This window comes from Planococcus citri, chromosome 5 (assembly GCF_950023065.1).
Source record: "Planococcus citri chromosome 5, ihPlaCitr1.1, whole genome shotgun sequence".
Lineage (NCBI taxonomy): Eukaryota > Metazoa > Arthropoda > Insecta > Hemiptera > Pseudococcidae > Planococcus > Planococcus citri.
The window spans coordinates 58,839,186-58,853,413 of NC_088681.1; the positions used below are offsets into that span (position 1 = coordinate 58,839,186).

The 14,228-nt window shown below is 34.1% G+C and overlaps 2 protein-coding genes and 1 long non-coding RNA gene across 3 annotated transcripts in view; 1 reads left to right on the forward strand and 2 right to left on the reverse strand.

Moving 5' to 3' along the window:
* LOC135847534 (uncharacterized) overlaps positions 1 to 14,228 on the forward strand; it is a 141,507-nt gene that overhangs the window by 33,673 nt on the left and 93,606 nt on the right. The window lies entirely within an intron of this gene.
* Positions 3,178 to 8,101, reverse strand: LOC135848448 (maltase A2-like). The gene is made up of 9 exons (XM_065368349.1): positions 7,732 to 8,101; positions 7,494 to 7,654; positions 4,956 to 5,093; positions 4,646 to 4,887; positions 4,371 to 4,566; positions 4,064 to 4,286; positions 3,793 to 3,988; positions 3,568 to 3,708; positions 3,178 to 3,416 (listed from the first exon to the last, which is right to left on the reverse strand). The coding sequence occupies exons 1-9, from the start codon at positions 8,057 to 8,059 to the stop codon at positions 3,323 to 3,325; spliced, it is 1,719 nt and encodes a 572-aa protein (XP_065224421.1). The 5' UTR covers positions 8,060 to 8,101; the 3' UTR covers positions 3,178 to 3,322.
* LOC135847303 (UDP-glucosyltransferase 2-like) lies at positions 8,631 to 13,727 on the reverse strand. Its single transcript, XM_065366773.1, has 6 exons — positions 13,580 to 13,727; positions 13,055 to 13,390; positions 9,623 to 10,093; positions 9,328 to 9,547; positions 9,026 to 9,248; positions 8,631 to 8,942 (listed from the first exon to the last, which is right to left on the reverse strand). Exons 1-6 carry the CDS (start codon positions 13,598 to 13,600, stop codon positions 8,639 to 8,641), a joined length of 1,575 nt encoding a protein of 524 aa, XP_065222845.1. The 5' UTR covers positions 13,601 to 13,727; the 3' UTR covers positions 8,631 to 8,638.

Here is a 14,228-nt window from a genome sequence, read left to right on the forward strand (position 1 = left end):
ATTCATAAATTTTCAGTTTTGTGGAGCATGTAGCGCCTTCATTTTACAAGATAGGCAACTTATCATAATAACGTTTTTTGTTAGTCTATTCGAGTTGCATCTATTGTGAAATTATTGCCCATGATTCATTTAAACACCCTGTACTATATAAATACGTTGTAATAAATTCTTTAAATTATAGTATAGGTTGAATTTATTTCTTCATTCATTACATAGTGTGTGTAGTTAGGATTGATTTATTGATGAAAATGGTTACTCTGAGCTATCCTGGCAAAAATAATTTTTCACTCCCCTAGGGAATAAATCTGAGACTCAATATCTCTGACCATGATGGGATAATTTTAGCAATATCACTGGAGTCTAGATCAACTGAAACAAAATCATTTAGCTTTAGCGAAGCGCAGAACATGAAAAAAAAACATGCGTAGGGGTAGTTGGGCGAAGCTCTTGGGGGGCAGGGGGGACAAAGTCCCCCCAACACAGGCGAACCACAGGAGCGAAGCGAGGGTGCGAGTAGTTCAAGAGCCCTCAATATTTCTGGCACAAAAATTTGGCTCTTACGTAGCGGCAGGCTGCTACGACTTTTTTAATGTTTTTGAGTGATTTTCACAATCAGTTTTAAAATTTTTGTGATACTTTCTTTGTGAATAATATTCATTTCTGGCTCTTTATTAACCCTTTGGAGGTTCTCTAGGTTTTCGGGTTAGAAAATTGAAGTGCCTTAATGAGTGTGATAGGGTACCTCGCCCAATTGGCCAAACCACAAAAAAGTCGAGCTTTTGATGAAAAGTTTTATAGGAAAATGAAAGTTTCCAAAAAACACAAATGTGACATTTCCTAAAAAAAAATTGAATGTATGCAGAATTTTTTTTGAAAAAATGAACCAAAAACATGTGTCAAAAACATTGAACAAAAGCACTCTTTCAAGAAATGAAATAAAAATTGAATTGGAAAAAAATAAAAATACAAGGTTGAAAAAAAGTCATCTGGCAGTTCACAAATTCAGCGAGAATCAAATCTTGTTGGCAAAAATGCCTTTGTTTAAAGCATGAAGAGAAGAAAAATCTATGCCGCTAAGAGAGGATTTTTTATCAAGTCATAAAATCTTTTCGGAAATCGAGCCGAAATATGGGACAAAATTTAGCAAAATTGCGAGCTTTCTGGCAGGGGGTAACTAATTATGAAAACATTTTCGCCTTTATTCACGAGATGTAGCATAGAATTTTCTTTCATTTTGGGAAAAAATGAGTATTTTATCACTTATTGGAGTATAGGAATATGAAGATGAAGATGAAGAGAAATAGTGAACAAAAACACAAATCCAGAGCGTAAACGAAATGAAAGACTGAACTCGTAGATGAATTTGGATTTTTATTTACTATTTTTACTATTTCTCTTCATCTTCATCTTCATATTCCTATACTCCAATAAGTGATAAAATACTCATTTTTTCCCAAAATGAAAGAAAATTCTATGCAACATCTCGTGAATAAAGGCGAAAATGTTTTCATAATTAGTTACCCCCTGCCAGAAAGCTCGCAATTTTGCTAAATTTTGTCCCATATTTCGGCTCGATTTCCGAAAAGATTTTATGACTTGATAAAAAATCCTCTCTTAGCGGCATAGATTTTTCTTCTCTTCATGCTTTAAACAAAGGCATTTTTGCCAACAAGATTTGATTCTCGCTGAATTTGTGAACTGCCAGATGACTTTTTTTCAACCTTGTATTTTTATTTTTTTCCAATTCAATTTTTATTTCATTTCTTGAAAGAGTGCTTTTGTTCAATGTTTTTGACACATGTTTTTGGTTCATTTTTTCAAAAAAAATTCTGCATACATTCAATTTTTTTTTAGGAAATGTCACATTTGTGTTTTTTGGAAACTTTCATTTTCCTATAAAACTTTTCATCAAAAGCTCGACTTTTTTGTGGTTTGGCCAATTGGGCGAGGTACCCTATCACACTCATTAAGGCACTTCAATTTTCTAACGCGAAAACCTAGAGAACCTTCAAAGGGTTTTAAACGTTGAGATCGTCAGATTTTTTACTTCGGCCTTCGACCATTATTATTTCATGTATCTGTAGTTTATTGATCAATAATTTTATCACCAACTAATCCATCTTAATGTTTCATTGTTTCAGGTGAGTACAAATTTCCTTCCGAAAATGATAGAATAATATGAATTCGGGTATGAGAATGAGTAAGTAATTTTATAATCCTTACGAGAAAAGTTACATAAGTCACTTCTACACCTGTGACCCTTTATTTTCAATGGCAAATCAAAAAAAAATTCTAAAATAATTAAATCACGGAATTTGAATACCAGCTGAAATAATTGTCTATCAGGTTTGAATTGAGGTGATCTGATTTTCCAAATACTAATTTTGAAACAGTAGATCAAATATTTGAGTTCACAAACAATTTTGATTTTTAATGAATTTTTGAAAAAATCAAACTTGGGTCAAAAATGGAAAAACATCAAAATTTTACCAAATAGACCAAGAAAGCTGACATTTGACGTGTGCCCTGTTTTCGACCCTTCAAATCGATTGAAAACGGTTTCTAACCATTTTGAGTAGTAGTCCCGGAGCACCCTAGCAGATTTTTGAAAATTGAAATTTCCACAACATTTTACTCAATTTAGTTGTTGAAATGAAATTTACTTAGCACTTACCCCATTTTTAATATGCTGAGTTGATTGGAGGTGGTTTCAGGCTGTTGTGGAGCCTTTGCAGGTATATTTTGAGAACAGATTTTCTAAAAAGTGGTCCAAAAACCGTCCAAATTAACTTGGGCGTCATTTTTTTTTTCAAAATACGGATTATTTAACAGGTAGTAACAGCAGTGAAAAAGTAGTGACTTTAAAAATGGGCAGTGAAAGTAGTGAATATGTAGTGAATTCAGTCAAAAAGGTAGTGAAAAAATGAAGAAATTTAAACGTGCAACAAAAGCCTTCAAATTATTGAAAAATTGATTGAAATTAAAACGTACTTTGGATACAAATTTTTTTCTAATTTCAATTTTTCTCAATTTCAATTTTTCTGACAAGTATTTTTAAAATGTTTAAAATCGCATTAATTACTACCCATAGAATAAGTTATAATTTGGGTTAAATTCTGATTTTTTTTTTGAAGTTGTTAATAAGAATGACAAATAATAATGAATGCTCAGATTGTTGAAAGATTTTTATTATATGCATGTAAAAAATAATTACCTAGATATATTTAAGATTAAAAATGATAGTCGAGTTTCTGATTTGATCGTTCGTTTCTAAAATGTCTGAAAAATGTGCTCATCTGCCTCAAATTATGTAGGTATTTTTTCATCGCAATTCTTCTTCAGTTGACAGAACTACGCTGGAATGTGGTCGTAGAACCGAGAAGTTATCACCACTTGAAACTGTGCTGAATTTTTGTCTGTAAAATCGAAATGAAGTTTTTCACAATCATAAACCATTCTGGTGGAATAAGGCTATGTAAGGGAGAAAATTCATATTTATGATGAATTTCATGGGAATTGGGAAATAAAATAGATAATCGAATGAAATTATTTTGGTACTTGACTTACCTTTTTTTATACCCAGAATTAGGACTTGCCGCTGCCACAAGAAGAGTTGTTGGTAAATTGCTCATGCTGGAGTGTAAATCGACCAAGCTGCTCTCCATTCCCAAATTCAACACAATGACGTATGTGGATTGATGATAAGTTCTAAATAGAAGCATAATTTTTTCAAGTAAAAAATCTTTTCAATTCGAAGGGCATTTCAGCACTTATTTGATGAATTTTACTCACCTTGTGAACGCTAGCACCCATTTTGATATCGTATAAAATTCCATGTCACCAAATTTGGAAACCTCTGTTTTTCGAATAGAGGTCAAATCTTTGTAATAGTTCAAACTACTGTTCTGTTGCACCTTTTGAGCTTCAACGTTCGTGTGCCAGTAACCAGGGTGTAGTGGTACCCATGGTTTTTCAGCCGAAGTGAAACCTTAACATAAAAATAAGTTGGGATGTACATTTGTATGATATCCTTAGAATGTGTCTAAATAAAAAATTAGATTACCTGCGTTTAAGGAATCATCCCATTGCATCGGTAGACGAAATTGGTCCCTTTCAACCCACAGATCTTTTTTACGTTCTGGTGTAAAATCAAGAAACTCTTGGGTCATCTCTTCTCCATAATAAATAATACTTGTTCCGGGTAACATGGAAACGAGTGTAAGTAGAATGTAATTGTATTCTTTGCTGAATCGATTGAAAATTCTTCCTTGATCATGATTTCCGAGCTGAAATCGAAGCAGAGATCAGAATTTAATGAAAGATCCTTTCGAATAAAAAGACGATCCGTTTGAACAACTAGCTCAACTTACTGCCCAATTCGACGCAGCTCCTTCGGGTATATTTTTCAACCAAATATTCAAATAATCAGTCATCTGTTGAGCATCGAAATACTGACGGAGTCTGGTCAGTTGGAAATTGAAAGGGAAGTGAACCACTGGCATTTTTCCCACTCCGAAATAATTCATCAAGATTTTGATATCCCCATAAGCCTCAGCCATCATCACACTAATTCGCAGTAATGTAATTATATAGTTGCATATTTTGGTAGGTACTTTAGGAAATGAATTGACCTAACGTAACGTACCTTTGACGTTCTTTCTTGTTTATTCGATCGTATTGCCGAAGAAATAAATAAAATTCGTTCAAAAATGTGTACGTGTCCGGATGGTTGAGACGATGACTAAATCCATTCTTATTTCCAGCTGCAATCTGGGTGAGTTGCTCTTCGAAGTCGTCGTCACGAAGTAGAGGATCTTCCATGAAAAATGGCGTTGCATCTACTCGGAAAGATGTTACGCCTTTGTCCAGCCAAAATTTCATGATAGCCTGAACGCACGAAAAAAATCAATGAAGGGCTCGAAGGGTCGAGTACAACAAGTGTGATAAGTGCTCACTTTGAGATCTTTCTTGAGTTCGTCGTTACGTAAATTGAAATCCGGTTGTTTGACTCCGAATTGGTGGAAATAGAATTGTCTTCTTTTTTCGTTCCAAGTCCAACTGGAGCTCTTTTTGTAAAAATTAAATATGCTGGGCTGCAAATATAGTGAATAATAATTTTTATTGCATTAAACGTTACAGTACACGTCATAATGGGGAGAGGGGGGGAGTCGATCGTGACAAAAAAATGTTGGAAGATTGTGATCAAATTCAATGGAGGAAACCTTCATGTTGAGTTGAGAGTGACTCGGAAAATTTTTTAGCTTCGGAGGTGTCCTTGATTTCGAACGAGATATACTTATATATATATATAGATTGCCCCCATACATTACGCAGCCCATGACATTTCACTGACTTTTTGGGGACCGACGTTGGGTTGCAATAGCAGAGGCACGCTTGATTTTTTCCATGTGTTCTCAAAGCAGCTCAGTGCTGGGCCTTGAAAAGAAGGTATATACTCCATCAGGTTGGAGAAAGACTTATATTTAAGCTTGTAATTCAATTTTCAATTTTTAAGGAGGGCTCCCCACTCAAGTGTATGTTTTTTAGATGATATTCCCCAGACTTTTTCCGCCGTCAAAAAAATGTTTTCATTCACTTCCAGAGAGGTGAGGAACTCGAATAGCTCGTGAATGTAACGCTAAGTTCATAAAATCGGGTAATGCAGGTCTTTAGTGGTATTCTGCCTCATATACACACTGTGTTGGCTTGTTTTTGAATGTCTGTAGCGAGTAAAAACAGAACAGACTTTTTGCAGCCCGGCACTGGGCTGCAAAAAGTCCAAATGGGCCGCAAAAAGTCTGAGGTTTATCTACTATGGGCTGCGTAATACCACTTTTCATGTCCGAAATATAGTTTAATAATGAATGAATTCGAATTTTAAATCCCTTTATTCCATAAATATTGAACCAAATAAAAGGAAATTCAAAGATGACTCTAAAATACACCACCAGCAAAATTTTCAGGTGCTGAAATTCATTTGTTGATTTTTGGGGAATTTTTACAGATTCAAATATTGCTATGCTTACTTCTCAAGAAAAAAAATGAAAAGATCAAATTGAGGTAATACTAACTAAAATGCTGAAATTTGGTTTTTACTTTCTATTTTCAACTTCTCGAGTCGTTTGGTGGTGGTTTTGAACACTGCTGTATTTATGCACAGGCAACACAGCTGTCTAGGGCACCAAATTTTCGGAGGCAGCAAATTTTGAAGCGTTTTCATCTCGATTTTTTGCGATTTTTTTTTATACCTACTTGTAAATTGTGCATAAGTAGAGTAAAATTAAAATTTAGCGTAAACCCGGATTAGCTATCGATCTTTATGACCTTTTCGATCGATTTTTTCAAACCCATTTTGTATCAGTTCAAATCCAAAAATTTTTTAATTTTTTAAAAAATTACTGGAGAAATCAACTGTCAACTCAAAAAATTGATAATATGGTACAAACCAAATTTCAGCCTTTCACGACAATTTGGTAAAATTTTGACTTTGAAAAATCCATAAAAAATGAATTTGGAATCTAAGTTTTAGTGCATAGTTTTCAAATGAGTAAGGTACGAAAATTTCACGACTCGAGAAGTTGAAAATAGAGAGTAAAAACTAAATTTCAGCATTTCAGTTAGTACGTCAATTCGATCTTTTAATTTTTTTTTCTTGAGAAGCGAGTACATATATAGCAATTATTTGAATCTTTAAAAATTTCCCAAAAATCAACAAATGAATTTCAGCACCTCAAAATTTTGCTGGTGATGTATTTTAGAGTCATCTTTGAATTTCCTTTTATTTGGTTCAATATAAATATGGAATAAAGGGATTTAATTCGAATTCATTCATTATTAAACTATATTTCGGACTTTGCACAACACAAATTGTACCAAGTCGAACACTTTGTCCGGACCCTCCGGGCATGGTACAAACCAAGTCCGATGAAAAAATAATAGTCACGCTTGGTCCGGACACTTCGGAGATGGTACAAAATTAGCTGTACCAACCCCGAATTGTACAATTTCGGACTTGGTACACAACATATATATATGAGTCCTCTAAAAAGGAAATTTTCAAAAAATTGTGGGTTTTTCGCTCTGATTCCTACGCAGCCTGTTTTGAGAAAAATGGTCCAATCATAATTATGTCGCAAACCATCGAAAGGTAATCTTTGAAACGGAGGAAATGATTATAATGTAGATTTTGATGGATACTGTCTGAGTCGGCGCAAACCTCAATAACATCATCTTTGAGAACGGGCTCATTGTTCCCAAAACATGGTTGGATTGGGCGTAGAGCAAAAAAGCCATTTTTAAAAATAACCTCAACTGTTTGAGGACCCATATCTCCCCTCCAAAGACACCCTCGGAGCTAAAAAAATTTCTGAGTAACTTCCAACTCAAAATTGAGATTTCTGCTGAATTTGGTCTAAATCCTCTGACATATTTTTTCTGCGATCCACTTTACTTCTCGCCCTGAAGTACACATCTAAGTTTTTTTATGATCTTACCCAGTCATTTGGTGGGATAGGATTTTTATTTTCATCGTAACCTTTTGGATCTGCCCAAATGTAGTAATCTGTATACTTATCGATTTTATTGATCGATTTTTGAAACCAATCGTGTTCGTCGCTGCTGTGATTTATCACTAGATCCATTATGAAATTGAGACCTGATGAATTTGAGCATTGAAAAATAATTAATAAGGGTTGAAAAATTAAAATTGCTTTCAGGTTGTGTATTTCATACCTCGACGTTTCATTTCTCTCAACAATTGTTCGAAATCTGCCATCGTACCGTAAGTAGGATCAATTCCATAAAAATCGGTGATATCGTAGCCTCCATCAGCTCCTGCAGAAGGATAAAATGGCGTCACCCAAACTGTATCTACTCCGATGTCGACGAAATAGTCCAATTTTGAATTGATTCCTTTAAGGTCCCCGATTCCGTCTCCATTACTGTCCTTGAATGATTTCAGAAAGACTTCATACATCGTAGCATATTTCCACCAGGTTCTATCCACAGCCCAAGAACTAGATATTAGTAACGATATAATCGTAATTAGAACAAATTTCATTTTCACACGGTTTAAATGAACGACTCCACCGAATAAGGTAATGAGAACGACTGATGATTGCAAATCAAGTTCGAAGTTCTTTTATAGAAGTACGGTGGATCTGGATTTTCCAATTATGGTGGTCACAATGTAATTAAACGCATCAAGGAGGTGATTTCATACACTTGAGCTAATTTTACTGAAATAAGTCTTATACGAGTACGTATTATCCACTTGAGTTCTCTTTGACGCAAACTATAACTCTTCTGGACGGGATATTGACTAATTAATTGGTTGACTTCGATCTAATTTTAATTTATTATTTGAGTACCTATCAGAAGTGATTTGTAAACGAAACTGTTATTTACCTGGAAAATTTTAAAATACTGTTGAGAAAAGTTTACTTGAAAATTTGTGCTTGCTCACGATGTTCAAATGCAGTTGGCGAATTTAATTTGGCCCTCGAACATCGGATCATGATTTTGACAAATACACTTGTCCATGGATCAGTTCAAAGACCTTAATCCGTTGAAATTCGATGCAAAATTCTCAAGTAGGTAAAATTCCACTCGAAAAAACAGTAGACTGTAGGTATAATTTCTAAAGTATTTTATTTTTGCAATATTGTACATTAAAAATTTTCGATATACTGATACTATAAATACGAGTCAAGAATTTAATAATACAATACACGACGAATGAGAAAATAATTAAAATGAAAATTAGAAAAATTGCAATATCTAATAACAAATACTGATGCCAGTCCAATTGCATGGCAGCGGATTTTAAATGAGGAGCGCCATCGTACCTCACGACGTACTCGGTCCAATATACGACGCTTTGCTGTGGTGTCATTGGACGATCTTTAAAAATACGCGAGAATTTCTTCATGTTGTTGTAATACCTTGAAAGTACATAGAAAAAAGTTGAATTAATTTCCATATTGGATAAAAATGTAGGATTGAAAAAGGGGGGGGGGTTACGTACTTCGTATCATTAACGATTGAATTTAATGCCCTTAGAATATCTTTTTTTGAAATGTTTACTACGTCTACTAAGTTTACTGCTACTTCTTTTTTTTGTAAAATATCAGCGTTTATGATTTGATCGTTGAATATGGGACAAGCGACGATTGGAGTTGCTGTGTAGACGGCTTCGTTAACACCTCCTTGGCCACAGTGACTGATGAAAGCGATTACATTTTTGTGTTCTGTGAAGGGGAATGATTCAAGATTATAGTTTGGTCAAAATATTCAACACTTGAGTTAAAGAACGCTTTGTAAACTTACCTAAAATGTCTCTTTGTGGCAGCCAATCGAGAACCATTACGTTGCTGGATAAATTCTCCATCCTATCTTCGAATTTCCATATCACCCTTTGAGGTATTTCAGCAAACGCTTCTCGGAAAGCTTTCAACGTCTTGGGTGGCAAAGAAGAAGCCTTAACCAAAGACCCCATTGAGAACAAAATTGTACCATGTATGGCATCGTCGATGAATTTCTCAATAAGCTGGAATAAAAAATACCCTATTGTTATTACGTAAAAATGCATCAAAAAAATCATAAAATGGATGATTTGTCATACTTTAGGTAAAGGTTTAGCTGGCTTGATGTGTATGCCACCAACTTCGATGGCATTTGGAGTCAAAGGTCTGGAGATGAAACAAGGATGATTATTGTAGAAGTTTAACGCAGGTCCCATATCCATATATGAGCCCAATGAACTCAGCTGTTTGGAATGATCTTGATGGAATTTCTGTAAAAATGGACGAACTGCGAACTGTTTGTATAAGATTACTGCCATGTAGTTCCAAATGTTGAATAAACGTCCGTAGATGTTGTCCAGTTTCCAATGGTGGGCGATTCCTTCGTATGGGATGTAAGCTGGGTGATTGATGTTACCGATGGCGTGGTCGGCGTCTTGCCATTGTTTCACGCTGAGTGTTCCGATGACCGGTATGTTCAGTTTTTCGGCTATTGGCAGGAAACATTTGTAAAGTAGCAGTAGCTCTACGAATAGGACGTCGTATAGTTTTTCTTTCGAAGTGAATATAGCCTAGAAGAAGAAATCGAGGTTTAATCAAAGGGTTAATTACCATGATTAAAAGGTAATAGTTGGTTATCAGTATGAAAATTTGTCGCAATCGATCTGAGAAACATTTAGTTGGCTCAGTTGGCTGTGTTTTGTACTTTCAAAAAAACTTGTCACTTTTGGTCTTAAAAACGATCAATTTTTTGCCCAGAAGCATGATTCTTATTCGGCAAGAAATATTTTAGGAATTCGATGCATTCTGTGAGAAAGAATTTGTAAACTGGTTTTTTGGATTACCCCCTCCCCCCAAAAAAATCTTGCACCCAAAAATATGTAGATATATGTACTCAATGTAGATCAGATCTCTACGTTGGGCTAATATTTTTCATGGCATGTCATGTTATGAGACTGGAAAATTCATTTGAATTGTTCGTGAATTATTTTAAATGCTAGTTCGATCATTTTTTTGAGGTATTTTCAATTTTTTTCTCTTTTAAAATGAGTGAAAGGCGTTTCCTTTTTTCATATTCCATCATACTGTACCTAGGTACATACTCGTATATCAGAACTAATCGACAATCGTCGAATTAGACTCTCACAACTCTGATCGAGCATTTGAGTGATAAAGTTGCTCACTAGCTCTCTAAATCGATTAGGTAAAATTTCGTACTGACAAGAAAAATGATGATCGTTTTCCTGCTGCCCCTCTAAACCCTGACTTGGTCATTCTCCCCTCCCCCCCTCCCGCAAACTATTCATTGCATTTTTTTTTTCAAAGTCAATCGTGTGACCCATCAACTTAAGTTAAAATTTCACGCCGAGACCAAAAATCATGATGGTTTCATGGTGTATCCCTCCACCCCCCCACGCCACGGACCGATTTCACAATTTGTATTCCAAAATTGGCCTCGTAAATAACCTATTAAGTGGAAAAAAATTCTAAACTGATACCGAAAATTGTGAAAGTTTCGATATTCAGCTTTCTCCTTGTTTTTGCCTTCCCTTTACTGCTCTTGGAGATTTTATTTTTACTTAACTACAGCCGTTGTGTCTCATTACGTTGGGTTCATGTTTCGAGCTGAGACTAACAGTTTCGACAGTTTTCACGTTGCACTTCCTTCCTCGATTCGAGTTTCCCACATTTCAACTTTTTATTCGTAATCTGAGAAATGAAAATAAAAACTGATCTTCTTATTTTAAATTTCCAGGGATCCATTAAAAATTTGTTAGCCGAAAATGTTGAAGTTTTAATGTAAGCCTGGACCCCGTTACTTTTCAAGTAAGCAAGCTACTGAAAAAAATTTTGTTACTATTGTAACTTTTTAAAAATCCCAAAAATTCAATTTTTCAACATTTTGGTCCAATTTTTTGAGGAGAAAAAAAATAGAACAAATTTTAATATCTTATTGTTTTATTCCAAAAGTTGTTGATAATTATCGATTTTTTGTCAAAAATCCCAAAATGTTTTTTTTTTGTTTTGTAAAAATTGTTTAGAAATCTCGCTTTTCTGCCTGAAATTGCCAAAAGTTCTTTTCAATAAAATTTCCCATCTGGCTTTTTGCCTGAAATTGCGAAAAAAAGTATCAATTTTTCACCAATAATATTTCTAGACTTGCTTTTCGCCAAAAATTGTCAATACTTTTCACTTTTTACCAGAAATTTTCAATAAACTTAGCTAAAAAGCTATATAGCCCTACTTTTTGCTAAAATTGACGAAGTGATGTTTTTGGCCAAAAATAGTACAAAATTATCAAAAAATGCTGAAAATTTTCACCATGTATTTTGCAAAAAGCTCTAAAATGTTATTTTTCTTTCAAAATCCCCCCCCCCCAAAAAAATCTCAAAAGTCTCGAATTTTTCAGAAATTTCTGAAAAGCTTTGTTTTTTTTTCTAAAATTGCCAAAGTTTTACTTTTATCCAAAGATTTGACAAAAAGTGTCGTTTTTCATCAAGAAATTGCGAAGAGGTCTCATTTTTTTAAACAAAAATTCCCATTCACTTTTTTGCTAAAAAATAAGTTTTTCTGTCATCGAGAAAATTGTTGATGAATTTGGTCTCTGAAGCACTTTTTACTGCTTGATTAGTGATAACAGTAGACAACCTGTCAATATTGCACAACATCGATAATTTGTGGATTTCAAATTAGTCGTGTGTCTTTTATAAAACGTGGATTTTTTTGCTTTCAATAAAGTTGAAACAATTATGATAATTTTTTGCCCAAGTGATTAGTTTACCTTCAAATTGAAAATGAAGCCCCAGAAAAGTTATCAAAAGTAGGCTCTTGTAGATATGACATTTCAACAGATGTACTCAAGAGTCAAGACGATCTTAGGTAGTAATTTACAGTATCGAAAGTTGAACTTGTAATTTAAATGATAAGACACGGAAACGTGCATTTATCAGGATATTAAAAAAAGAAAGTTCCGATTATCTATCTTTGATTAATTAAAGTCATGTGTCTTCAACCTCTTCGAATACCTACCTATTAAAGATGAATCAATTCGAATAACTGTTCGGTATAGAAAATCTTTACAATTACATGCTGAAAATTACGTGGGGAAAAATGGATTTTTTGTGAAAATACTCGAACGATTTTTTAGGAATTTTTTGGTTCATCACGTTGAATTTGAGATAAATCTGAAGTATTTGTTTTGGTTTTGATTTATTACTATGTACGAAATTTTATCTTCAATTAATGATATTAGTCATATGGGACTTGGGACCAGGAGTAGGGGCAGAAATGACCTAAACTGTTTTGATAAAAATACGAGATGATTTTCTAAAAATCAAGTCGAAGACCTTTTGTTTTCAAGCTCTCTCATATTTGATGCGAACTGGCACCATAATTTGATGTAGGTACCTACCTATTATCATTTTTAGCTCCTTTTGAACGAGTATTAGAGAAATAATAATAAGATTCCACGAGTGTCCTCTTCCTTAACACTAAACTACCCTCTTTTCTCGACGAAATAAACCCTCACGTACCTGAATTTGAGGATGATTCATGATTTTATAGCAAAACAAAGCCTCGGTTTCTTTAATATTGTCCAAATTGGAGAAAACATTCTGTGTGGCGAGGAAATCAAACGGTTGTCCTACATAGAAGAATTCATGATCCGATGTATCGATGATAGACGTGTAATTTTCCAATGCTGCCTGATCTGGAAACGAGGTGACAACGGTGACTTCGTGGCCAGCTTCCATTAAGCTTCTCATGATGGCATTATGAAAAGTGAAGTGACTTTTGGCCGTTAGGGGGAATATTCCCAAAATTCTGAATCCATTTATACAGGTCATGAATAATATTAAAAAACAGCATATCTGCAAGGAGAAGGAGGGTTTATTCAAAATAGACTACATTCGAAAGCTTCAATATTGTAGGTAGGATAGAAAAAAAGGCACTTGAAGTGAAATTTGATACAGGATGTGATAAAAGCGAGCTTTACGAACTAAAAATAGTATCAAAATTATTGCTACCAGTAATAAATAAAAACATACGTGATGACTTACTGATTGGAATACGATTCCCATTTCAATCCCAAATCATATTTTGGTTTCACTAGAAAATTCTACAGTCGCGCACTGTTGGTGGTTTTCTCTGGCACGATCTTTATTTGAAAATGAAGCCAACTCTAAAATTAGATGAAAATTTTTTTTCTTTATCTAGGATTACTATCAAGTGAATAGATGAATTACTTAGTTGCCCAGATAAACGCTGATTCAAAGAAACTTTCATGATGATAAAGAGTTTGAAATTGAAATTAGCCGCGAGAGAGTGATCGATAAATGATGATTTCTTGTTATAAAATCAATTAATCGGACGTTTTCCGAGAGGGAAGGAAAATTATACGAACAGGGTTGCCTAAGATCGGCATGAAAAGTGTTTCTGAGAAATGTTTTCGTATGAGGGTTTCTTTAATTACGTATCTATGATTAATTTAAAAAAATAAAAAAGAGAAATGAATATGTACCTACTTTCATCATGTAAACAATGTGATTTTACTACAAGTACTATTTATAAACAAAATCGCAGTAGTAATATGACTTTGCCCTTGTCGAATTAGGTATTCAAACATTACCTAAGAAACTCCTCAAATTTTGATAGATTTAAAAAAAAATGGTACTTGATTGAAATTGAATTGCTTTATCGCTTATTTCG